The sequence below is a fragment of the Pristis pectinata genome, chromosome 7 (genome assembly GCF_009764475.1).
Source record: "Pristis pectinata isolate sPriPec2 chromosome 7, sPriPec2.1.pri, whole genome shotgun sequence".
In the NCBI taxonomy this organism is placed as follows: domain Eukaryota; kingdom Metazoa; phylum Chordata; class Chondrichthyes; order Rhinopristiformes; family Pristidae; genus Pristis; species Pristis pectinata.
Genome location: NC_067411.1, coordinates 94,284,703 through 94,310,194, shown reverse-complemented (window position 1 = coordinate 94,310,194; position 25,492 = coordinate 94,284,703). Strand labels below are relative to the sequence as shown.

At 42.4% G+C, this 25,492-nt stretch overlaps 1 protein-coding gene across 12 annotated transcripts in view; it reads right to left on the bottom strand.

Moving 5' to 3' along the window:
* kiaa0825 (KIAA0825 ortholog) overlaps positions 1-25,492 on the bottom strand; it is a 279,512-nt gene that overhangs the window by 253,733 nt on the left and 287 nt on the right. For 10 of the 12 annotated variants that reach the window (XM_052020304.1, XM_052020313.1, XM_052020312.1 and 7 more), the window contains exons 1-2: positions 25,238-25,480; positions 8,907-9,046 (exon numbers count right to left, since the gene is read on the bottom strand). In XM_052020304.1, the coding sequence (XP_051876264.1) occupies positions 8,907-9,046 (140 nt within the window). In that variant the 5' untranslated portion in view covers positions 25,238-25,480. Of the gene's footprint in view, positions 1-3,576; positions 3,726-8,906; positions 9,047-25,237; positions 25,481-25,492 lie in introns of those variants that run through there. The other 2 variants (XM_052020305.1, XM_052020314.1) reach the window with 2 other exon arrangements.

Sequence of the window (25,492 nt, the reverse complement as noted above, 5' to 3'; positions counted from 1 at the left end):
AAAGCAGGAGCACTCAAAAAAGAAATCTCAGCCCTTATCCTCTCCAGACATTAGCTACCCACAAATGGGAGGATTTTCCAAAATGCCTTACTGGAGCGTCAGGCAGCATTCTTTCAGTCACTGCTGGCTGTCACCTGCTCTGACATTGCACTTTTGCCCGCTAGACATCTGTTTGGATGGGAGATTGATTAAGGTCATGGAGGTAAGACATGGAAGGTTAAAATTTTCTACCCAATATAGTGCACAGGGCAGTTAGTCATCTCTCTCAGACATTGCTCACGTTGAGTACAAGTCAGGATTAACTACACGTTAAACAAATTAGCTGAAGTAGAATTGTGTGATTTTTGTGAACTAGTAACCCATGAGTTTACCAACTGAGTGCAAGATGTTTAGATATATTATGATTTAGTTCAACTAAAACATTGCTCAAAGAAATTAAAAATAATTAAATATCAAGGCGGCCCTGTAGGACTGGCATCACCCCTTGCCCACCTATGTTTACAGAGGCCGGTAATTGAATTACCACTGGCTGTGCAGAAGTCCTGACCAGAAGTTCTTAGTAAAATGACAGAAAAAAAATCATTATTCTGCAGTCAAATACCTTTGAGGTTGAGAGATTGCACACATCTTAATGTGGCAGTTGACATTAGGATACCATTCCCTTTCCTTCTACCCTATTTGACAAGAACTGAATCCCGTGTTTACTCACTCAGGGATCGATCGGCCCACAATCCACTGAGGCACAACCTCCAGTGACTGACAACATCACTTTTTCCCTGACTGCAACACTGGTGTTTGAGCAATCTCATCTTTAAAAGTAAAGCTCAAAATGCCAGTTTCTGCTTTGATCTAATGCTAAATTTGCACTCCCTCTCCCCTCTGGCCTGAGCAAACAGTACTTCAGCTCTCTTCCTCTTTCCTGTCTGGGATATGTGTCAGCTGTATGATACATATTTTAACATTACAAAGGCATAATTTTGAATTCCATTCCAGGTGATTAAACACAATGCATACTTCAAACAGATTTTAATGGTAAAACAAATCAGGGTAATTACACATTCAAAATGCCTTTTTGCTGGGGAAATAAAAACTTTACAACCTTCCCAGCACCTACTTTCTGTTGTGAAACAAAGCTGATTCCATGCCATGTCAGCTTTTGTAAAAGCTCTCAGGCTGTAATTCAGATAACAATTTGTTAGCTAATGACAATATTGTTAATATAGCACTGTGAACAATACGCCAAATTTACTAGAATGGCAACTGAACCTAGTCAGTGTCCTCTCCTAGACCAGGATCCCAGGTGTGGAAACCCTTCTTACACTGAGTCAGCTTCACTGGGCAGGCTAAATCATTGCATGCCATTCAAAGGCCTGGCATGGGAAGAGATTGCCAGGAGGACAGGGAAAAAGATTTAAGAATATGCTCAAAGCTTCCTTGGATGAAAAGCAACATCTCCACTGACTCCTCTGTTCAAAGTGGAGGTGGTGCATTTGTGATGCAAGGACCAAGCATCATGAGCACACAGAAGCCCTCCATAAGTCGCAGGAGTGGATGACCTCACAAACTATCCACCTGCCTGCCCTGCTGCCCACTACCTCCTCCCCCATCTGTGGAAGATTCTGCAGTTCCCAAAACCAGACTAGAAGCAGTCATTCTCTGTGAGCAATCAACAGTGATTCTTAAAAACATAATTTGATCACAAATAATCTGTTTAATTCAGAAGTATTCAATTGCAAATGCAAAATGGAGTGAAATACAATAATGATAATTTCCAGAGACACAAGAGACTGTATAGACTGGAATCCGGAGCAAAAAGCAAACTGCTGGAGCAACTCAGTGGGTCAGGCAGCATCTGTGGAGGGAAATGGACAGTCGATGTTTTGGGTCAGGGCCCTTCATCTAGACTGAAAAACAGAGGGGAGATAGCCATTATAAAGAGGTGAGGGGAAGGGATGAAGCAAGGTCCATTCCAGATATTTTAACATCATTTCTGAAATTCAATGGGGAATGTCACCATGAGCTACATGGGTGCCTGATGCAATTTCACTGGCAGACTCAAGAAAATATTTCACTCCCCACCAGAGATATTCGAGAATCTTAATAGCAGAGGAGGCAGCCATTTGGCTCATTGATTTCATACTGGCTCTTACTAGAGTAATCCTATCCATCTCATTTCCTAGGCTCTTTTCACATTGGCCTGAAAATTATTTTCCCGCATGACTATTTAATCCCATTATTAAAGCTCTGATTGCTTGCAACAGTGGTGGAAAAGAATCAATGTGTTCCAGATTAAAAACACTCTCTGCATAAAGTACTTTTTCCTCAGATCCCCCTACACCTTTTGTCCATCATTTTAGATTTGTGTTCCCTGGTTTTTTGAGCATTTATCAAGAGTATAGATGAGTTGATAGGGACAAATTGTTGCCATTTGCCAAAGTGTTGAGAATAGGCTGAAGATAATTAGTAAAAGAACCAAAGGTGACATGAGGAAAAGCTTCTTATTTTACACAGAGAGTGGTTAGGGTCCTGAATGTACTGCTAGAGTAGTAGTGGAAGCAAATTCATGACGTAGCCTTCAAAAAAAAGCTGTAGAATGCACAGTAGTGCAACGGTTGACATAACACTATTACAGCACCAGCGATCAGAGTTCAATTCTGGCCACTGTCTGTAAGGAATTTGTACGTTCTTCCCATGTTTGTGTGGGTTTCCTCCCACATTCCAAAGACATACGGGTTAGGAAGTTGTGGGCATGCTATGTTGGCACTGGAAGCATGGCGACACTTGCAGGTTGTCCCCAGAACACTACGCAAAAGATGCATTTCACTGTGTGTTTCAATGTACATGTGACTAATAAATATATCTTATCTTAGAAGTATCAGAAAGGAAATAAGTTGGAAGGTTCTGGGGACTGGGATAGGCTGAGTTGCCTTTACATTGATCTGGTGCAGACTTGACAGGCTGGATGGCCTCCCCTCTCCTGTTTGTTGTTAAAATGGAATGCTGGTTTGCCCCATCCATGCATTTCAAAGTTATCAAAGGATCAATCCTGCACTGATGCCACAAGATCATAATCTTAGAGTAATAGCACAGGAGATTTTTTTTTAAATATTTCCTTACTTGGAAAAACAAACTCCAATGAAATTTTGAGTTGCTGCCCTTTTGCCTGTGAAGTGCCACTTAACAATAATTGGATCTGAGAGTTTTGCTGTGCTCACTATGAACCAATACTGAAAAGCCATATGGTCTCCAACTTCTAAAGGGACAGCTTGCATACACCACTACTGCAAGTGGTGTTCCACAGAAGGGGAGAGGGGAGGAAGCAAGCAATTACCATAAAAATTTCAGTGTCTCCATGGAGGAAATCCAGAATGGGTGAAAGGTCCTTTATGCCAGGAGGATGTCTAAGAGAAACAGCCAGGTGCAACCGGCAAGAACTCATAGCAGAGCTTATCTCAGGGGAGTACTACTCAGAAATGTGGAGGAATGTTGGAATTACCATGATCTCAAAGGAAATGTGAATTTCTACATATTGCACTTGTTAGTGATATGCTTTGCCTTAGGCTTCATCACACTGACCTCTCAGGCACCCCTCATCCTGTCCACCACTCACTGACAGCCAGAGACACGTCCGTCTCTAATCCTCTTGCAGACTGACCAAGACCCAGGCAGAGACTCAGCCATCTTTCACTCACCAATTCTTAATGACAGCCAGTCACAGTCACCCATTTCTGTTTCCCCCTGAATGATGGTCAGAAAGAGACATCTTTAACTCTCCCAGATTCAATGATAGACAGACAAAGGGACACCTATCTTTCTCCCATACCCACATAAACAGCCAAGACGGGGCACCTCTTTCCTTCACCCACCACACTTGTTAACAGACAAAAATATTTCTACTTCCCACCCCCTCCCCCATAGTCAATAGCAGCTGGACAAAGATATGCATAATCAGATTCTTCTAGAGTGGGTAATATCTGAATAGACTAAATGAGCTTTGGAGGTTGTGAAACTGCTAAAAGCCTGGAAAATTAGTTGTATAACCAAGAAGTTAACGAGGTTTATTTTGGTAATATGTGGTGAATCTTTGATTTGTTTGAACTACTCACGATTAATAAAGAAATACAGTTAATGGAGAAAATAATTGTCTGGTGTGGTTTGTCGTCTGCTGCATTTAATTTAGTTTAATTGGCAACAGGTAGAACAATGAAATGCACTGTAATCCAAAGTAATCGATTCAGCCCCCACTATACTGAGGGAGATCATATATCATTGAAACATGACTGCTTAGCCCATTGCTTTTAAAGCAGCATCCCAAATGTGTGACTCCACAATGCCTATCGATGGAGGTGGAGGACACTTTCCTGTAATTCATGAAGGTGCAGAAACTTAACTAAACTCACATGGTATGTGTGTTTCTATATGTAGATGCTGATTATTGGCCTTTGTCTACGCCGAAAAGTTTTCTTCAGGGACTGTAATGCTTAGTTTGCATGTTAATTGACTGTATTAATGTTAAACTGGCCACAGTCCTCATTACGACAGAAACAATAGAAATTTGAAACTTGCAAATGCCATTCTAATCCCAGAATCCATGTTATGGCAAAAAATATTCTACTTGGAGAATCTCTTACCATTGAAATATATTTGCACAGAATTAAAGCTGTAGAATAAATGGCCCATGAGTATCTATAGCAGCCCACTGTCAATTCAGTTTCAGAGTCTACTCCTTAGGGAACCATCAGGCACACAGATACCTGTGACGGCTGTGCACCCATATTTATGTATCCATTTAGAGATCATCTTGATGAACACATTTCACCTGCTAGCTCTAGAACACAATATGTCTGGGGCTGAGCTCTCAGATACAAGCATTCAAACTGCGATTTTCATAATATTGCTATAAGCCTCATAGCCAAGCCTTTTAACCAATCCTGTGCTGGCAATGAGGTGTTTCAGAGTGAAAGCATTTGTTCACTAAGCTTAGGCACCTAACAGAGAATGTGCAATCACATCATCCTATTAACTACTAGCTCACTTATGAAATTGACACTGACAACACACATATTGAGCCAGTTTATTCCAAGTCACTAACAACTGGAGTTGGTTGAGGATGCATAATCAAAAGAACTGTTTACCATGAGGATATGACCCAGTCTTGAAAATGGTATCAAAAATGGCCTGGGATTGGCCTCACTAACACCTAGTACAATTGTGGTAAAACTTCCCCATTTCTAAATGCCAAACCCTTTGTAATGAAAGCCAATATGCCATTTGCCTTCTTAACGACTTGTTGCACCTGCCTGCTAAATTTTGATCCTTCTATACTTTACTCATTTGCTGTCTCATTTTCATTTTGAACCATCTTACCAAAATGCATGACCTCACACTGTATCAAACTATTTGCCAAGTTTTAGCCCATTCACTCAATCTATTTATATCACATTGCAGAGTCACAATATCCTCAGCATGCCTTTCCCCCTACTCATCAGTAAACTTGGACACTTTACATTCTGCCCCCTCTGCCAAGTCATTAATATAAATTGTAAATAATTAAGGGCCAAACACTGATCCTTGGGGTGCGCCACTGGTTCCAAACTGAAAAAGATTCATTTCTTTTGGCTCTCTGTTTCTATGCGATAACCAGTTTTCAATCCACACTAATGCAGTTCCTCCAATACCTGGGGCTGTTAATCTGTGGACCCACCTTTTAGGTGGCACCTTGTCAAATGCCTTTTGGAAGCTCAAATATACCACATCTACAGGTATCTATCTACTCTGCTTGTTATAACCTCATAGAACTCAAATAAATTTATCAAACATGAAACATGATTTGCTTTTATGAAACCACTGACTTGGTTTGATTAAATTAACCTTCCCTAAGTGATCAATTATTTCTTTTTTGATTGCAGACTCTCACATTTTGCAAAAGATGTTAAACCAATTGGCCTATAGTTTTCAGCCTTTTTACTTTCTCCCTTCTTAAACAAGGGAATCACATCTGCTTTTTTCCCAATCCACTGGTAACCACCACTTGCAACCCCCACTCACACCCCTGTCCCCCAAAATTCAGTGAGCTTTGAAAAAAACTTCAACCAATGGATCCACTATCTCTGCAACCACTTTCTTAACACCCTTAAGTGCAGGCCATAGATGCTGGCAACTTGTCATCCTTTAGTCCTGTTATCTCATGATTGGGATTTTTACAAGTTCTTCCATGCTAGAGGAAACTAGCCCACCTGTTATCATTGGAATATTTTCAATGTCTTCTCCACAGCAAAGACTGATGCAAAACAAAACAAAATATATAGTTTAAAGTGTCTACCATTTCCTTGCTTCCTGATATTAATTTCCCAGTCTCATTCTCTAGAGGTCCCACATTTAGCTATGCCAATCTTTTTTAAATATACATCCACAGAAACGTACTGGTCATTTTGATATTACATGCAAGTTTTCCAGCAAAAATCAATTTTCTTCTTTCTCATAAGCTTTTTAGTTTTTCATGGCTGGTTCCTGAAAAATTCCTCATCCTCTGATCTACCATGAGCTCTTCCTATTTTGTATACACTGTGTTTCAATTTAACATTATCCTTGACCTCCTCTGTTAATCTTGGAATCCCTCTTTCAACTTGGAATAAATCGCTGAGTGATATGAACCAGCTGTTTAAATATCTGCCACTGCTCATCTAATACAATTAACTGATATATAAAAAAAAACCTCTTGTCACCTGTAAGTTCATCCCCCATCCTATTACTTCCAATTTGGTTTAACCAATCCACATGTAAACTAACTTCCCTCAAGATCTCTCTATTACCCCAGTTACATTAATTTCCTTACTTCAACTATGCCCCACACCACCAATTCAGTTGGAGGACCTATATGCAAGTCCCACCAATATTTTTGATCTCGTTATTTCTTAGCTCCAGCCAAACTGATTTTGCTTCTTCTTGATTTTCAGAACTAAGATCCTTCCTCTCTACTGCACGTACAACATTTGTGAAAATCAGGGCTACCCTATCTCCTATTCCATTTTGTTTCTCTCTTCTAAAAGAGAAGCTTCATTGAATATTTAATTCTCAACTTTGGTCATTTTGCAACCACAGTTTGTATGGCTATTAGATCACACCTGTTTATTTCTTATTATGCCATTAATTCATCTTGTAACCTCCAGATTCTGTGACCCTATGTCTAACTATTGAACCAAATTTAGGGGTCTTACCATGCCAATGACATCTAAATTAGCAGTGTGGTTGCAAGTAAGGAAGATATCAATGGACTAGTAAGGTACACAGAACAAACAAATGGAATTCAATCTGGAGAACTGATTGCATTGGAGAGATTTACCAGGATGTTTCAGTTAAGAGGGGAGACTGGATAGACTGGGCTTGTTTACCTTGGAACAGAGGAAGCTGAAGTGGTACATGATAGAGTAATTCAAAATTATGAGGGCACAGATAGTGTGGATAGTGAGAAATTTTCCCCACAATGGAGACGTCTCAATCAGGAAGGGCATAGATTTAAAGTGAGGAATAAGAGAGTTAAGAGGTGATCCAAGAGAAGATCTTTCACCCAGAGGGTGGTCGCAAGCTGGAATGCACTGTCTGAAAAGGTGGAGGCAGGTACTCTCACTACATTTAAGAAGTATCTGGACAAGCATTTGAATCACTAAGGCATAGAAAGTTATGGATCAATTGCTGGTAAATGGGATTAGTATTGAAGAGGACTTGATGGCTGGCATGGACCTGATAGACCAAAGACCAACTTCTATAGTTATGACTCCAAGTATGAAATAATATGCTTAGGCAGAATAAACAAGGTAAGGGAATACATGATAAATGGTAGGGCATTAAGTATAGAGAAATAGAAGAATAGTGGTCTGCACATTCAGAGATCCTTATAGGTAGCAAGATAAGTAGATAGGGTAAAGGCATACAAGATATCTACCTGTATTGGCTGAGACATAGAACAAGAGCAGGGAGATAATACAGGACCATACTTAACCCTAGTTAGGCCACAGCTGGAACAGTGTACACAATTCGGTAACTATTCGACAAATAGGTAACAGTACCAATGAGGGTACCGAGGATGTGGCCAGGCTTTGAGAATTATAGTTTTGAGAAAGGATCATATAAGGAAGGGCTGTCTCCTGTGGAACAAGAAATGATTGAGGAAAGACTTAATTGTGGTATATAAAATAATGAGGGGCTTAGACATGATGAACAGGAAAGACCTATAATTTCCTTAGCAGAGACAATAAAAACAAAGGGCATGTTATTGGTGGAAGAGTTAGAGTGGAGCTGAGGATTTTTTTCCCCCCCACTTACCAAGCAGTGGGGTTCTGGAACTTGCTGTCTGAAAGACTATGCACCAAGAGCTAGTAAGTGAGATTAACCCAAGAAGTCTGTTGGCATACTGTTTCAGAAACAACAAAGATAATTTAATCTATGACTGGAAGCGCTGCCTAAAAGGTAAGTGGTGGCTAGAACACAAAAATAGTTCCTTGTATTGTATTACAGTGTTGTTATATCCACCTAACAGAGAGAATGGAGTTTGAATAGAAAGTCTCATCTTTAGCAAACCATCACCAAGAATACATGATTTCCTTGGTATGACATTGAAATATAGAACTACATGAGTCAATTTCGCCTGCAAGTAATACAATAGCAAATACCTGGAATTGTAATAAACCCTGTATCAAATGATTTGTGATTAAAACAAGCACATTTATTTTGACCACCTAGACATAATGGGCTGATTAGCCTTCTACGTGTCATGTTTTTCTTAGATCCTAGAACCTCTTGCACCTAATAAAGCAGTAACTTACAAAACTAGATATGAGCATATAATTCTGAAATAACTGCTACCTGTAATCATCCAATGCAAAACATGAATATGGAGAATAACCTACCCTGCTGCATTCTTCTTCAGTCTCTCATCAATGTCACTAAGAGCTTGATGCAATTCCAAATCCCCAGGTATACAATCCAAGAAGTAGCATGAACAAGAATAATCCAAATGGTAATCTCCTTTCCATGCCATCACCAACATCTGAAAATAATAGTTTAAAGAAATTATTTAACAAAGGCTGGTCAAATGAAAGAAATTCACTGACATACAATTCAAATAGAAAAAATCCAGCACCAATATAAAGAATGAGTTGGCAATGAAAGGGCCTACACTATTAATCTTGGACAAGATGGCATCAGAGTGTGGCGACTCGTTGCAAACTGCTCTCTGCAGATCTACTCATTACTTCTACTATAATCGTTCTACTCTTTTAAACTTAAATTGTATGTCATTAAGTATTACTAACAATGTTCTTTTAAATCTTCTTACAGGACTTGGTGATCTTCTGACCTCCAGGAATGATTGAGCAACTGACCCACCTCCTGGACCCAGATAGAATTGACCAGTGAGGCCTAGGATGGGCCCATCCACGTGGAAGCCTTCGCAGGGTGAAGAGCCAACCCCAGGGAGCCCCCACCACCAAAATCCGACTCCTGAACCCCACTGGAGCGCCTGATGCTGAGACCAGAGGACCCGAAGCAAAGACCCAACTAACGGGGGCCTGACGCTGACCCCCACATCCTGGCCTATCTGGAGGCCCGACCAGCGAAGGCAGAGTCCCAAGGCCTGACCCAACATGAGGCCCGACCAGAGGAGACCAAGTCCCAAGGCCCGACCTGACGCAAGACCCAACCAGAGGAGGCCAAGTCCTGAGGCCCAACCCAGTGCAGGGCCTGACCAATGAAGACGGAGTCCCGACCCGACGCAGGGACCAACCTACAGGGATACCCAATGGCGGGGCCCCTCTGGATCGGAGGCCCAACCCTACGGAGCACCGGAGGCCAAGTCTCGATGCTGAGACCCCCTAGATGCTCCTTTATTCCATGGTCCACTGCCCTCTCCTACCAGATTCCTTCTTCTTCAGCCCTTGGCCTCTTCTACCTATCACCTCTCAGCTTATTACATCTTTTCCCTCTCTCACCTATTCCCTGCCTGCATGTACTCCTCTACCCATCCACCCCCTCCCCCCCCCCCCACCTTCTTATTCTGGCTTTTGCCTTCTTCCTTTTCCAGTCCTGATGAAGAGTCTCAGCACGAAACGTCGACTGTTTATTTCCCTCTATGGATGCTGCCTGACCTGCTAAGTTCCTCCAGCACTTTAATGCTCCAGATTCCAGCATCTGCAGAATTTCGTATCTCCTAGATGCCCCCACTTACCTGCTGGGGCAGATCACTCCTCTTCAGGACCTTCAGATCTGTATGGGAACAACAACTCACTTCACAGGCCAGCTGAATCCATTCCAGGTCTTCCAAGTCTGTTCACAAGCAGTCACTTACCTTCCAGTCCAGATGAATATGCTCCAGGTCTGTCCTTAAGCAACCACTTACCAGGTGGCTCTACTCCAGGACTTCCAGGACCAACGAGTCGCAACCACTTACCCTGGAAGTGGTGGTAAGAGGGCTAGGCTGCAGGCGAGGCTGAAACAGAGTGGACCCCCCTCCCCAGCATACTATTAGCTAACATCCAGGCCATTGAGAACAAAGTTGGTGAACCAAGGGCAGGACTGACCTACCAAAGAGAACTGAGGGACTGCTGTGTGCCATGTCTCACCGAAACATTGTTTACACCTGCTTCACCTGACTGTGCCATACAACCTGAAGGCTTCTCAATCCACCGAATGGACTGTACAGCGTCCTTGGGCAAAGTTAGAGGTGGTGGGGTCTGCTTCTTAATCAATAACTCATGGTGCTTGGATGTGACAGTCCTGGCGAGCTCCTGCTCACTCTGCCTGGAATATCTAACGGTGAAATGTTGACCATACTACCTAACATGGGAGTTCACTTCAGCTATCCTGATGGCAGTCTACATCCCACCCCAAATGGACATGAAGCCTGCACTCAATGAAATATACTCTGTGGTCAACAGCCTTGAAACAGGATAGCCTGAGGCCCTCTTCATTATTTCAGGTGACTTCAACTAGGCCAACCTCAAGAGTGTGTTACTAATGTACTACCAGCACGTCTCCTGTCCCACCAGGGGCCCTAACACCCTTGATGATTGCTATACAGCCATCAAAGATGCCTTCCAAGCCACCCCTCGCCCTCACTTTGGTGAATCAGACCAGCAGGCTGTGCTCCTTCTCACTGCATAGAAACAGAAACTCAAACAGCAGGATCTAGTACAGAAAGTCATGCAGTGCTGGTCTAAGGAAATACACAGTGGCATGCAAAAGTTTGGGCACCCCTGGCCAAAATTTCTGTTACTGTGAATAGCTAAGCGAGTAAAAGATGACCTGATTTCCAAACGGCATAAAGTTAAAGATGACACACTTCTTTAATATTTTAAGCAAGATTACTTTATTTCCATCTTTTACAGTTTCAAAATAACAGAAAAGGAAAAGGGCCTGAAGCAAAAGTTTGGCCACCCTGCATGGTCATTACTTAGTAACGCCCACTTTGGCAAGTATCACAGCTTGTAAATGCTTTCTGTAGCCAGCTAAGAGTCTTTCAATTCTTGTTTGGGGGATTTTCACCCATTCTTCCTTGCAAAAGGCTTCTAGTTCTGTGAGATTCTTGGGCCATCTTGTATGCACTGCTCTTTTGAGGTCTATGCACAGATTTTCGATGATGTTTACATCAGGGGACCGCGAGGGCCATGGCAAAACCTTCAGCTTGTGCCTCTCGGGGTACTCCATTGTGGATTTTGAGGTGCGTTTAGGATCGTTATTCTGTTGTAGAAGCCATCCTCTTTTCACCTTCAGGTTTTTTTTAAAACAGATGTGTGATATTTACTTCCAGAATTTGCTGGTATTTAATTGAATTCATTCTTCCCTCTACCAGTGAAATGTTCCCCATGCCACTGCCTGCAACACAAGCCCAAAGCATGATCGATCCACCCCTGTGCTTAACAGTTGGAGAGGTGTTCTTTTCATGAAATTCTGCACCCTTTTTTCTCCAAACTTTCCTGAGTCCTCACCACAAAATTCAGCATCAGAAGTTTGCAAAGGAACATCTAAACAAGCCTGATGCATTTTGGAAACAAGTCCTGTGGACTGATGAAGTTAAAATAGAACGTTTTGGCCGCAATGAGCAAAGGTATGTTTGGAGAAAAAAGGGTGCAGAATTTCATGAAAAGAACACCTCTCCAACTGTTAAGCACAGGGGTGGATCGATCATGGTTTGGGCTTGTGTTGCAGCCAGTGGCACAGGGAACATTTCACTGGTAGAGGGAAGAATTAATTCAATTAAATACCAGCAAATTCTGGAAGCAAGCATCACACAGTCTGTAAAAAAAAAAGCTGAAGATGAAAAGAGGATGGTTTCTACAATAAGATAACGATCCTAAACACACCTCAAAATCCACAATGAACGACCTCAAGAGGCACAAGCTGAAGGTTTTGCCATGGCCCTTACAGTCCCCTCACCTAAACATCATCGAAAATCTGTGGATAGACCTCAAAAGAGCAGTACATACAAGATGGCCCAAGAATCTCACAGAACTAGAAGCCTTTTGCAAGGAAGAATGGGCGAAAGTCCCCCCACACAAGAACTGAAAGACTCTTAGCTGGCTACAGAAAGGGCTTACAAGCTGTGATACTTGCCAAAATGGGTGTTATTAAGTACTGACCATGCAGGGTGCCCAAACTTTTGCTTTGGGCCCTTTTCCGTTATTTTGAAACTGTAAAAGATGAAAATAAAAAAGTAATCTTACTTAAGATATTAAAGAAATGTGTCATCTTTAACTTTATGCCGTTTGGAAATCACGAATTAAAGATGACACATTACTCGCTTAGCTATTTACAGTAACAAATTTTGACCAGGGGTGCCCAAACTTTTGCATGCCACTGTATGAGCTTCTACACGATTGCTTTGAGTCAGCAGACTGGTCCCGTGTTCAAAAACTCAGCTGCCAGCCTTGATGAGTATGTCATCACCATAACAGACTTTATTAGCAAGTGTGTTGAAGACTGTGTACCAAAGAGGACAATATGGGTGTTTCCAAACCGGAAACCATGGATGAACTGGGAGCTCCACTCCCTACTGAAGTCGAGGACTGCTGCATTCCAATCAGATGACCCTGGCCTTTACAAGAAATCGAGATAAGACCTCCATAAAGCTATCAGAGATGCCAAAAGACAATACCAGTTCAAAATAGAAGACCAGCCGTCAGTTGTGGCAGGGCTTACATGCTATAACGGGTAGCATAGTGAACAACAGCACATCCCTTCCTGTTGAGCTTAATGCATTCTATGCATGTTTTGAACAGAAGGGGACTGGTTTGTCACCACTCACCCTAACAGCCTCCAATGCAACTGAACCTGTGGTCACCATCAAGGACTTCTGGAGAGTGAACCAGAGGAAAGCATCTGGCCCAGATGGTGTCCCTGGCCGTGTCCTCAGATATTGTGTTGTTCAGCTGGTGGGGGTATTTGCAGACATATTTAACCTCTCCCTGCTTCAATCTGAGGTTCCCACCTGTTTTAAGACCTATCATCCTGGTTCCTAAGAAAAACAAGGTAACATGACTTAATGACTACTGACTGGTGGCTCTGACATCTGCCATCATGAAGTGCTTCGAGAGGCTGGTCATGGCATGCATTAACTACAGCCTCCTGGAAAACCTCGACCTACTGCAATTCTACAGTGGACACCATTTCCCTGGCCTCACACTGATCTCTGGAGCATCTGGACAGTAAAGACACCTACGTTAGACTATTGTTTATTGACTACAGCTCCACCTTCAATACCATAATTCCAAGCAAACTCATCACCAAACCCTGAGACCTGGGACTCAACACTTCCCTCTGCAACTGGATCCTTGACTTTCTGACCAACAGAGCACAATCAGTGAGGATAGGCAGCAACACCTCCAGAATGATTATTCTCAACACTGGTGCCCCACAAGGCTGTGTCCTCAGCCCTCTACTCCCTATGTACTCATGACTGTGTAGCCAGATTCTGTTCTAACTCCATCTACAAGTTTGCAGATGATACCACTATAGTGGGCCATATCTCAAATAACGATGAGTCGGAGTACAGGAAAGAGATAAAGAGCTTGGTGACATGGTGTCATGACAACAACCTTTCCCTCAATATCTGCAAAACAAAAGAGCTGCTCATTGACTTCAGGAAAGGGGGTGGTGTACATGCACCTGTCCACATCAACGGTGCTGAGGTCGAGAGGGTTGAGAGCTTCAAGTTCCTGGGAGTGAACATCACCAATGGCCTGTCCTGGTCCAAACACAAAGGCCACGACCAAGAAAGCTCACCGGTGCCTCTACTTCCTCAGGAGGCTAAAGAAATTTGGAGGATCAGAGGGATCTTGGGGTCCAAGTCCATAGGACGCTCAAAGTGGAGGTGCAGGTTGACTCTGTGGTCAAGAAGGCATATAGTGTATTGTCCTTCATCAATCGAGGAATTGAATTTAGGAGCCGTGAGGTATTGTTGCAGCTATATAGGTCCCTGGTCAGACCCCACTTGGAGTACTGTGCTCAGTTCTGGTCGCCTCACTACAGGAAAGATGCGGAAGCCATAGAGGGGGTGCAGAGGAGATTTACAAGGATGCTGCCTGGGATGCGGAGCATGCCTTATGAAAGCAGGTTGAGGGAACTCGGCCTTTTCTCCTTGGAGAGACGTAGGATGAGGGGGGACCTGATAGAGGTGTATAAGATGATGAGAGGTATTGATAGGGTAGATAGTCAGGGGCTTTTCCCCAGGGCTGAATTGAAGTCCACAAGAGGACATAGTGTCACGAACCAGCAACAAAAGAAACACACTGAGCATGATTCAGTGTTAAAAACTACTTTATTAATCACTACTTATGATAATACGTAAAATAAAAGTAAAAATGTTAGTATGTTAGAATTCAAAAATGTTAAACCTCGAACGTTAACCCCAAAACTAAACTCTTCGTGTGTGTGTGTGAGACAAAGTCCAAAACTCCCAGTTCCGGAATGGTTCTTAAAGTTCAGTTCCGCAAGCCATAAGGTGAAACATGAGCAAGGGCTTCTTCAACAACCACCGTTGTCTGAAGATAAGATGTAGATGTAGAAAAACATAGAGAGAGTACATACGAAATCCAAATGTTCCACGATGGACCCCAAACGACACTCCAGTGTTTACTCGGTAGTGACTTCCTCACCCCGAAAAGCATCCGAACCGTGGTCGTCCACATACAAATATCTGTTTCCTTCTACAGGTCAGCAACAAAGTGAACTCCACCGGATTACTTCCAACTTCCATACATGGATTTCAGTGGCAAACACAGTTATTGTTTCTCATCCATCGATAGAGAAAACAAGCAGGCTGGTGTCTCTCTCCCTTCTCTCTCTCTCTCCTTCTTCTGACTTCTTCAACAACGTCATTACGTCCTTTATCTTCTATTGACGTAAGCACGCCCCACACACATATTCACACACACTCTCTATCTTAAAGGGACTTTCACTGAGTCCGTAACAATAGGTTTAAGGTGCTGGGGAGTAGATATAGAGGAGATGTCAGAGGTAAGTTTTTTTACTCAGAGTGGTGAGTGCGTGGAATGGGCTGCCGGAAACGGTGGTAGAGGCTGATACGTTAGGGTCTTTTAAGAGACTGTTAGATCGGTATATGGGGCTGAGTAAAATAGAGGGCTATGGGTAAGCCTACTAATTTCTAGGGTCGGGACATGTTCAGCACAGCTTTGTGGGCCGAAGGGCCTGAATTATGCTGTAATTGTTCTATGTTCTATGTTCTAGGTCTCCTTTGACATTCACCAACTTTTATTGATGCACCATAGAAAGCATCCTATCTGGATGCATCACGGCTTGGTATGGCAACTGCTCTGCCCAGGACCGCAAGAAACTGCAGAGAGTTGTGGACACAGCCCAGCATATCATGGAAACCAGCCTCCCCTCCATGGACTTTGTCTATACCTCTTGCTGCCTTGGTGAAGCAGCTAACATAATCAAAGACCCCACCCACCTGGGTCATTCTCTCTTCTCCCCTCTCCTATCAGGCAGAAGATACAGGAGCCCGAGGGGACATACCACCAGGCTCAAGGACAGCTTCTATCCCACTATGATAAGGCTTTTGAACGGTTCCCTTATATGATATGGACTCTTGACCTCACAAACTACCTTGTTATGACCTTGCACTTTATTGTCTACCTGCACTGCACTTCCCTGTAGCTGTGACACTTCACTCTGTATTGTTACTGTTTTTACCCTGTACTACCTCAATGCACTGTGTAATGAACTGATCTGTACGAACGGTATGCAAGACAAGTTTTTCCACTGCACCTCAGTACAAGTGACAATAATAAACCAATATCAATCCAGCATCCCCGGTCTTGTTGGCCTATGTTCAGCATTATGGAGAATCGATGGTGCACCCTTCAATGATTGTGACCTCTTTAAATTATTAATTGGAAGCTGCATGCTACAACCATTTGCTTGTTGAGTAGCCCACACCATGCCGTAATTTGAGGCTACTTGCTTGAGTTTATTAGGAAAATACAAAGAGTGCCACGTTCTAAACACCACACATTTTCCCTCTCCTTCATGACCGTCTTCTCTGCTGTTATACTGTGGATGACACGGGAAGACTTCTTTTAAGTCTTCACTCACTTCCCAATGCAGCAATTATGTGACAGTGGAGAGCTTTGCATAAAGCTCCCAACAGGAATAATACAGGTCTCAGACCTGAACCATGTTTCTCTTTCATCAGATGTTGTCTGACCCAAGTAATGTGTCCAGAATTGAATTTTTTTCTGGCAAGATATCTGATTGTCCTTTTTGCCTGGTCACCTAGAGAGCTTTGACCAAAACTCACTTACACCATTTCCTCAAGCAAAATGTGCTTCTGACAACTACATTTACTCATTTGGTATTACGCCATCAGAAATATTGTCTTTGTTCTATCCATTCCTCCTCCACCTTCTTTGTTAACTCTGTTTTTCTTTTCACAGATGTTGCCCGAACTGTTGAGTGTTTCTATCATTTTCTGTTTTTATTTTGGGTTTCCTGTATTTGCAGTTTTATTCTGAATTTCTGCCATTTCTTTGTCTCCCATTATAACTTCTCCCATTTCTTAACACAAAGGACTTGCATTTAACTTCACTAATTTTTTACTTTTCACATACTTCTAGAGTCTTTTACAGTCCACTTTTATGCTCTTTGCAAGTTTACTCTCATACTTGTTTTTCCTGACTTAATCTTGACATTTCTATGCTAAATTCCAAATTGATTGCAATCCTCTAGATTGCTACATTTTCCTGACTACTTTACATGCCTTCACTTTGGAATTTATTACTTCTTTTATTAGCCATGGTTGGGTCACTTCTACTTTTGAATTTATTCTCTGGAAAGGAATGTGTAACTGCTGTTGTTCCTTAAACATTGCTCATTGTCCATCCACTATAATGCTGTTTAGAACACAGAACAATTACAGCACAATTCAGGCCCTTCGGCCCACAAAGCTGTGCCGGACATGTCCTTACCCTAGAAATTACTAGGCTTACCCATAGCCCTCTATTTTACTCAGCTCCATATACTTATCTAAGTCTCTTGAAAGACCCTATCGTATCAGCCTCCACCACCGTTTCCGGCAGCCCATTCCACGCACTCACCACACTGAGTAAAACACTTACTCCTGACATCTCCTCTATATCTACTCCCCAACACCTTAAACGTATGTCCTCTTGTGGCCACCAATTCAGCCCTGGGGAAAAGCCTCTGACTATCTACCCTATCAATACCTCTCATCATCTTATACACCTCAATCAGGTCTCCCCTCATCCTCCGTCTCTCCAAGGAGAAAAGGCCGAGTTCCCTCAACCTGCTTTCATAAGGCATGCTCCGCATTCTAGGCAGCATCCTTGTAAATCTCCTCTGCACCCTCCCTATGGCTTCCACATCTTTCCTATAGTGAGGCGACCAGAACTGAGCACAATACTCCAAGTGGGTAAGCGGGTTTAATGAAGCTTCCCAAGATATTATAACCAACTCTATTCTTTAAACTAGAATCATAGAAACATACAGAAAAGAAACAAGCCCTTCAGTCCACCAAGTCCATGCTGATCATCAAGCACCCATTTACACCGATCCTTTTTTAAAGTTCTCCCCAGATTCCTATCAACTTCCCTTAGATTTTTAATCATTCACCTATATATTAGATATACTTTACAATGGTTATTTAACCTACCAACCTCCACACCTTTAGGATATGGGAGGCAACGAAAGCACTTGGTCACAGGGAGAACATGGAAACTCCATACAGGCAGCACTGGAGGTCAGGTTTCAATCTGGGTTACTGGAACTGTGAGAAAGCAGCTTTACTAAATGTGCCATTGTGCTCTCATATTTTAGTAGTTCCCTTTCTTTAAATTTAGGACCTAGCTCCATATTTTGAGTAAATCACCGTCCATCGCAATGAAACACTATCATATTACAATTATTCTTCTCTATAGGACCCTGCACAACAAGATTATAAACTAACCCCCTCTTATTGCACAAAACCTCATTTAGGTAGCCTATTCCCTAGTGGCTCCTCAATGTACTGGTCTAAATCATGTTTAACTAATCTACTGGCATTCTTGAGGACCTGAGTAGTAGAATAGATAAGGGGAAGCCACTGGATGTGGCATACTGGATTTTCAGAAGCCTTTCAATAAAATCCCACGTGAGGTTGGTACAGTTTTAGCCAAGAAAGGATGTACCTGCCATAGAGGGAATGTAGCAAAGTATACCTCCAGTAAATCAGCCCAGGTCCTTCCTACTCAAGATGCACATGTGCATGGAAACCACAGGACACAAACAGTGGCTTCAATCAGCACACAACACATGACTGTTCAACATTCTACCACATACACAAGACTCAGAAGCTTGCTGTCGATCTAATACTCCCAACCATAGAATTTGGATCTATTCCAAATTTCTTTGCCACACAATCCCGCACCATGACACTCTGCCCTCTCATCAACATTCTCTCCATAGCCTCACAAATTGTCTCTTCCTCTTCACCTCAATAATCCACCATGGGCCTTATGCATTGTAGAACGTTGTGGCCTTGGACTAAAACTGGCCCATGATCCTACACAGCTCCCAAGGATTTCTAGCTCCATGTATTCTGTGAATGAAAATCTAAATGAAGTTTTGAAGATACCATACAATGCAATGACCAATAATTTCAATGCTGTAAGAATCTTTAAGCATCATTTTAAAAATCTACCAGAGCTAGGGATGATGGAACTGAGGAAATAATCACTGAAAACTTTAGAAGTGGCAAATTTCTGAACTATAACACTTTAAAAAAAATCCTTTGTAGCGTTAAATACATTGCCAAAAATTAACCTGTTGTGCTGGATGCTTTGGAACTACCATTTAAATCCAGTTATCATTACTCAAGTACAAGATAATTGGAGATGTCAATGTTAATTGCATTTTCACACACTCAATTTCCTATATCTATCCAGATTTTAACAATTCCTGTCAAATCACAAAGTCCACATTATTTTCCTGACACACAAGCCTTTGCAGGGAGAAAGGAGCTCAATATTCATTTAATTCCAATAAAAGATAACTGTCTAGCTGGACAAATATTATTTTCACACTTGACAAGCCTTCCAGTTAACCAAGTACTTACTTTTAAACTGAAATTGCCAGCATTTTGATGTGGGCTTCAAGTTTGGCATTGATCCTTTCAAGAGTTAAAAAAAGGACTGCAGATGCTGGAATCTAGATGAAAAACACTATGATGCTGGAGGAACTCAGCAGGCTAGGACCTGAAGAAGGGTCCTGACCTGAAACGTTGACCACCTGCTTTTCTTCACAGATGCTGCTGGCCTGTTGAGTTCCTCCAGCATCATAGTGTTGATCCTTTCAAGACCTTGACCACCTCTAAGAACTGTATCTATGCATTTAAAATCTAAAAAAAATAACATTGCAGAAAAGAGATTTCAGCTTCAGATGCCAGAAATTAAAAAAATAAAACCATTTGCAGACAGGAAAATTTATGATCTGAAGGGATATAAAATTTGTAAAAATGTTTGGGTTTTGTGTGATCACTTCTACTTCACGAGGACATCAAGAGGTAATTACGTATTATGGGACCACAGTTGCACATTGACCTGTAATGGCACAACAACAGGATCACATCTGACTTAGCAAGTCCACCTGCACTGCTTATAACACAAGGAATCCTTGACCCTAAATAATCATATTCCCTGATTAATGACACCTTGCTTGAACAACTAAGATCTCTGCATCAAATCATCAAGGCTATCCCTAGAGGTCGAGGATGATGGTCTTCGTTCCGTTGATCTATTTATGGGCTCTCACCCACATCAAATACACTTTCCTCAGAGCAGTTCCACTCTGCAGGTTTAAACATTGGTTAAGATCTTGAATCAAGTAGACTGTTGCTCAACATTTGTAACAAAGTAGGAGCAAATGATCCATAATGAAAAGTCATGATACGTGTCTCTAAACCTATATAACCTAATGTCTTTCCTGTCTGACAACCAGCAGATGGATTTTGGTGTTCTTGCATGACTACACTTTGTCCCCTATGTAGCTGTAGTCTGATTATTGAAAAGGTGCTCTCAGTCACTTTAAAGGTTGCACAAATGTTCTTGCTGATTCATAAGAAGCTCTTGTCCTGGTTGGCCTGGCTTCAGACTGAAGGAGCAATCTAGGATGGCTGGCTGCAGGCAAGTGTCGAATGTATACCTTAACTTCTGCAGGAAAGAAACAATTTCCAGCTTGTCACGTCGCTACTCCAATGAGAAAGTGATCTACTTACATATGGCATATCACTGCTCATAAGGAGAGCAGCCTGGTAACATATAATATCTCTTTTTGTGGAAAAAAAGCTTACTAGAGAACCACAAGCTGCCAATAAGGTACATCCTGGTGTCCATTGAGAGCAGCAATCTGGTCAGGCATAGCATTGATTGGATCATGAGTGGCACCTCTCTGCTGTTCTTGAAGAGCTGCAAGCTGCTCCAGTTTGGCAGAGAATAGACCTCTAGCCGGATCAGAGTGAGACTGAATGGAATGAAAGACCTTTGACAGTGCCTCCAAAGTAACTGCCACCTGAACAAGTGAGCCATTTATATTAGGTCTGTGCCAAGCCCTTGCAAAGCTGTACAAATGGCTGGTAGAATAGAGGTCACAGCCTTCTGGTTCCACACAACCTCCTGTGAAAGCAACAAGGTGGACTCATCCATGTTATTACCTGCATTTAGCCAAAAAGGCCTAACAACACAATAACCATCTACCTTGTCACAGAAGCACATCAATTATGGCTCTCATCCGAGTTTTCTACAAGAGTATAAATGCAGGAAGCCTCCACACAAGATTCCCTATTTCTCCTGCTGGAGCGCAACAGAATAATGCCCAATGTATCTCCCCATGTTCTATCCTACCTTGAGGCTAGACATGTGTGAGTATTGGAAGAATTTGAACTTCAATGGGTAGACAAGGCTGGGAGTGGTGAAGGAGAGGCTGGAAAGAATGGAGGGTATTACTGTACATAAGTCTGTGCTCTTTCTCTGTATCAGACAGCTGTCTTTTCACTGGTGTGCAGTTCATCTTGACATATATGGAGAAATCATGATCATTGCTCAGCAGGGATTTTTATTCCTGTACAAGACTCTCTAATACCTCCTACCAGGAGGTTTTATTGGTGGTCCTGACAGGTTTCCTGCCTTCTCCACCACTGCACCTCAGGGCCTCCTTCCAGACATATATTTCATTGACCGACTACCTCAGAAAACCGTGCAGCTTGTTCTCCCTCCTTTGCAACTTTTCCATGGCAGCCATGTTAAGCTGCCTTTAAGTCCTGATACCTTCCTCTTATTGCTGTTCAGCAAGGTGTCAGCAGCTGTGTTGATTTACATGCGATCCCATCACAAACTGTGTTTGTCACATTTTAAAGATTCTTTCAGGTTCTTTCAACCTAATGCTGCTTCAAACTTGCTTTTGACTAATATTACAATTTTTTTTGAGATCATGGTTTGATGCTACCACTAAACTATGGGTTAGTGCTGCAAAAATAGGTAAAATCCAATTTCTAGGCACATGTATCTAGAATTCTATGACTTAGGATATCATTTGTCCTGGCCCTATCTTGATAACCTTGCAGTTTTTCCTGTGACTGTGATTAAGTTCCTTCTCTGTCCTCCCTCTGCTGCTTTTGATGTGCAGCCTTGTGAGTTCCTACTCATAATTATGATTCTCCAACCCTAGCAATATCCTCAAATCTCCTCTGCAATTCTCTTATATTGTTGCACAATTTTTCTGCACTGTGAAGCAGAACTGTACACAGTATTTTAGCAAATCCATTCTGATTATGAATGATTCACCCCTGCCTCTCTAATGCTGATTTATGATGTGCCATCAGTTTTTCCAATAATTTGTCCATCACCAATACAAGGCCGACTGGAGTATAATCTATCCCTTTTTTTTTGAAACAATTATACCAGTATTCCAAGGCATCATACTGTCAACAGTGCATCTGTCAAAGTTTGTTGGAGTATTTGGTGACATTGCCAAATCTCCTTAAGCTCCTAAACAAAAAAACTACAGGCACCTATAGCCAATGCACTGTTCACCTCTTACATTATTGAGACTCAGCTTGCTTACTCTTGAAGACCCCATCAAAGCCTGTATTATCTCTTGACTTGAATATTCCACAATAATCTAGTCAGCTCCAAACAAAAATGAACAAAGGATGACCTGTCATGGGCCCATCACATAGATGCAAGAAGGCAGCAGCTCTACATTTTTCCCCCCCCGGAAGCTTTAGATTTGGCAACGTCACCAAATACTCCAGCAAACTTTGACAGATGCACTGTGGTAAGTATCCTGACTGGTTGCATCATGGCCTGGTACGGCAATTCCAACAAACAAGAACACAACAGGGTGCAGAGAATTGTGGACACAGTCCAGTCCTTTATAAGGGCACAGCCCTCCCCACCATCGACAGCATCCACAGGAGGTGCTGCCCCAGGAAAGCGCATCAAGGATCCCCACTATCTGGGTTGTGCCCTCTTCTCACTGATACCATTAGGCATGAGGTACAAAAGCCCGAAGTCCTACACAACCAGGTTCAGAAATAGCTATTTTCCTACAATCATCAGGTTCTTGCACAACCCTAACCCTACCTCAACAAGGGAACACTATGGACCACCTTTTGCACAACCATGGACTTAACTCTTTTTTTTGCACTAAGGTCTTGTTTCTACACAGTCTTTTTTCTCTCTCTCTTCACTGTCTTGTATAATTTGTGTAATATATACTGTGTTGTTTATACCTACGTGCCTGCGATGCTGATGCAAGTTTTCCTTTGCACCCGTACCTCGCCATACCATTGCAATAAACCAGACTTAAACACTCAAAACTCTGCTGCCCAATACCCTAACTCACCCCATGTCCTGTTCATTCATGAATCCTTTTCATTCATTCAACAACCTACACTGGCTCCTGATGTGCCACTGCATCAACTTTAATATTCCAATTGTATGCATTTGTCCATGACCTGACATTTATCAAACTCTAACTTCTTCCAGCCTTTTCTCTCTTTTTTTCTGCACTGCACAAATCCTGGTTTCTTGGGAACTCCAAATTTCACTGCTTCATTACCTCTGGACTTGGAATCTTGTGCCTATGCTGCACATATTCTTTTCTTCTATTTTCTATTTTTAGAAACACCCCTAAACACATATCTAAGCAAGCTTCTGCCAGTGAAACTGGAGTTCACTTTGGAGTTCAATCCAGAGAAGTGTGAGGTGGTACACTTTGGAAGGATAAACTCCAAGGCAGAGTACAAAGTTAATGGCAGGATTCTGGGTAGTGTGGAGGAGCAGAGGGATCTGAGGGTTCATATCCACAGATCCCTGAAAGTTGCCTCACAGGTGGATAGGGTAGTTAAGAAAGCTTATGGGATGTTAGCATTCATAAATTGTGGGATCAAGTTTAAGAGCCACGAGGTAATGATGCAGCTCTATAAAACCCTCGTTAGACCACACTTGGAGTACTGTGTCCAGTTCTGGTCGCCTCATTATAGGAAGGATGTGGAAGCGTTGGAAAGGGTGCAGTGGAGATTTACCAGGATGCTGCCTGGTTTAGAGAGTAGGCATTATGAGGAGAGACTAAGGGAGCTAAGGCTTTACTCTTTGGAGAGAAGGAGGATGAGAGGAGACATGATAAAGGTGTACAAAATATTAAGAGGAATAGAGTAGACAGCCAGCGCCTCTTTCCCAAGGCACCAATGCTCAATACAAGAGGGCATAGCTTTAAAGTAACGGGTGGGAAGTTCAAGGGAGATAGAGAGTTATCTAATTAGTCAAGGTATCAAGGGATATGGGGATAAGGCTGGAAATTGGGGCTAGAAAGGAGTAGTTTTTTTTGCTCATGGAGTTTTTGTTTGCTCATGGAAAATGCCCATTTCTCATTTCTTTTCCTTTTCCCTCTCTTTTCCTTGGAGCAGACTCGATGGGCCGAATGGCCTACTTCTGCTCCCTTGTCTTGTAATCTTGTGAGATATCAGAGGAAGGTTTTTTTACCCAGAGAGTGGTTGGGGCATGGAATGCGCCGTCTGGGGCAGTGATTGAGGCAGGCACATTGGTCAAATTCAAGAGATTACTACATAAGCATATGGAGGAATTTAAAATAGAGGAATATGTGGAAGGGGTTAGATAGTCTTAGGCGAGGTTTAAAGGTCGGCACGACATTGTGGGCTGAAGGGCCTGTATTGTGCTGTACTGTTCCATGTTTTATGTTCTATGGAAACAAGGGTAATGAGTAGCACAGTTTTTCATCATCCATGAACACTACCTCGTTATTCTTTTTTTTACACTATTTTGTAATTTATAGATTTTTATGTCTTCACACTGTACTGCTGCTGCAAAACGACAAATTTCACATCATATGTCAATGATAAAATAAAACTGATTCTGATTCCGACCGCACCCAATATAAACCATTATCCAGTGAAGCCTGGAATAATAATTTTTTTAAAAAATCACTTCCCTCGCAGAAAACAAACGGTGCATTTGGAAGCATCAGAAGATGCATTCGCTGTCTATCTGCAGGCCTGAGATCAAGTTCCGAGACCTCTGCTGCCACAGCTCTAAAATAAACTACAACATAAAAGACAAAGAACGGGAACGGGATCGTCAACGACACACCCGAACAGATCAACATAAGGTGCAATAAAAGAAGACTGAGATATGTTGGGAGCTGCCAAACTTACCGGCGCGGCACTGAATTCTCTCTCGTTGCCTCCGCGCCGTGTTTACCAACCAACGCGTCGCTCGGAGACGCGCAGCAAGCGTCAGCCCCGGCGCCGTACGTGGGCGGCGGGTACCCCCAGGGGCGGCCGGAAACCGGTTACCCCCGCTAAAAAAAATATAAGCGTCGTGACAAACAGAGCCTTCGTTTTTCAGATTTAACAGACGAATTTTCTTTTTAACCCGTTGGCCTCAGTGTGACACGAGTGAGGGGAGGG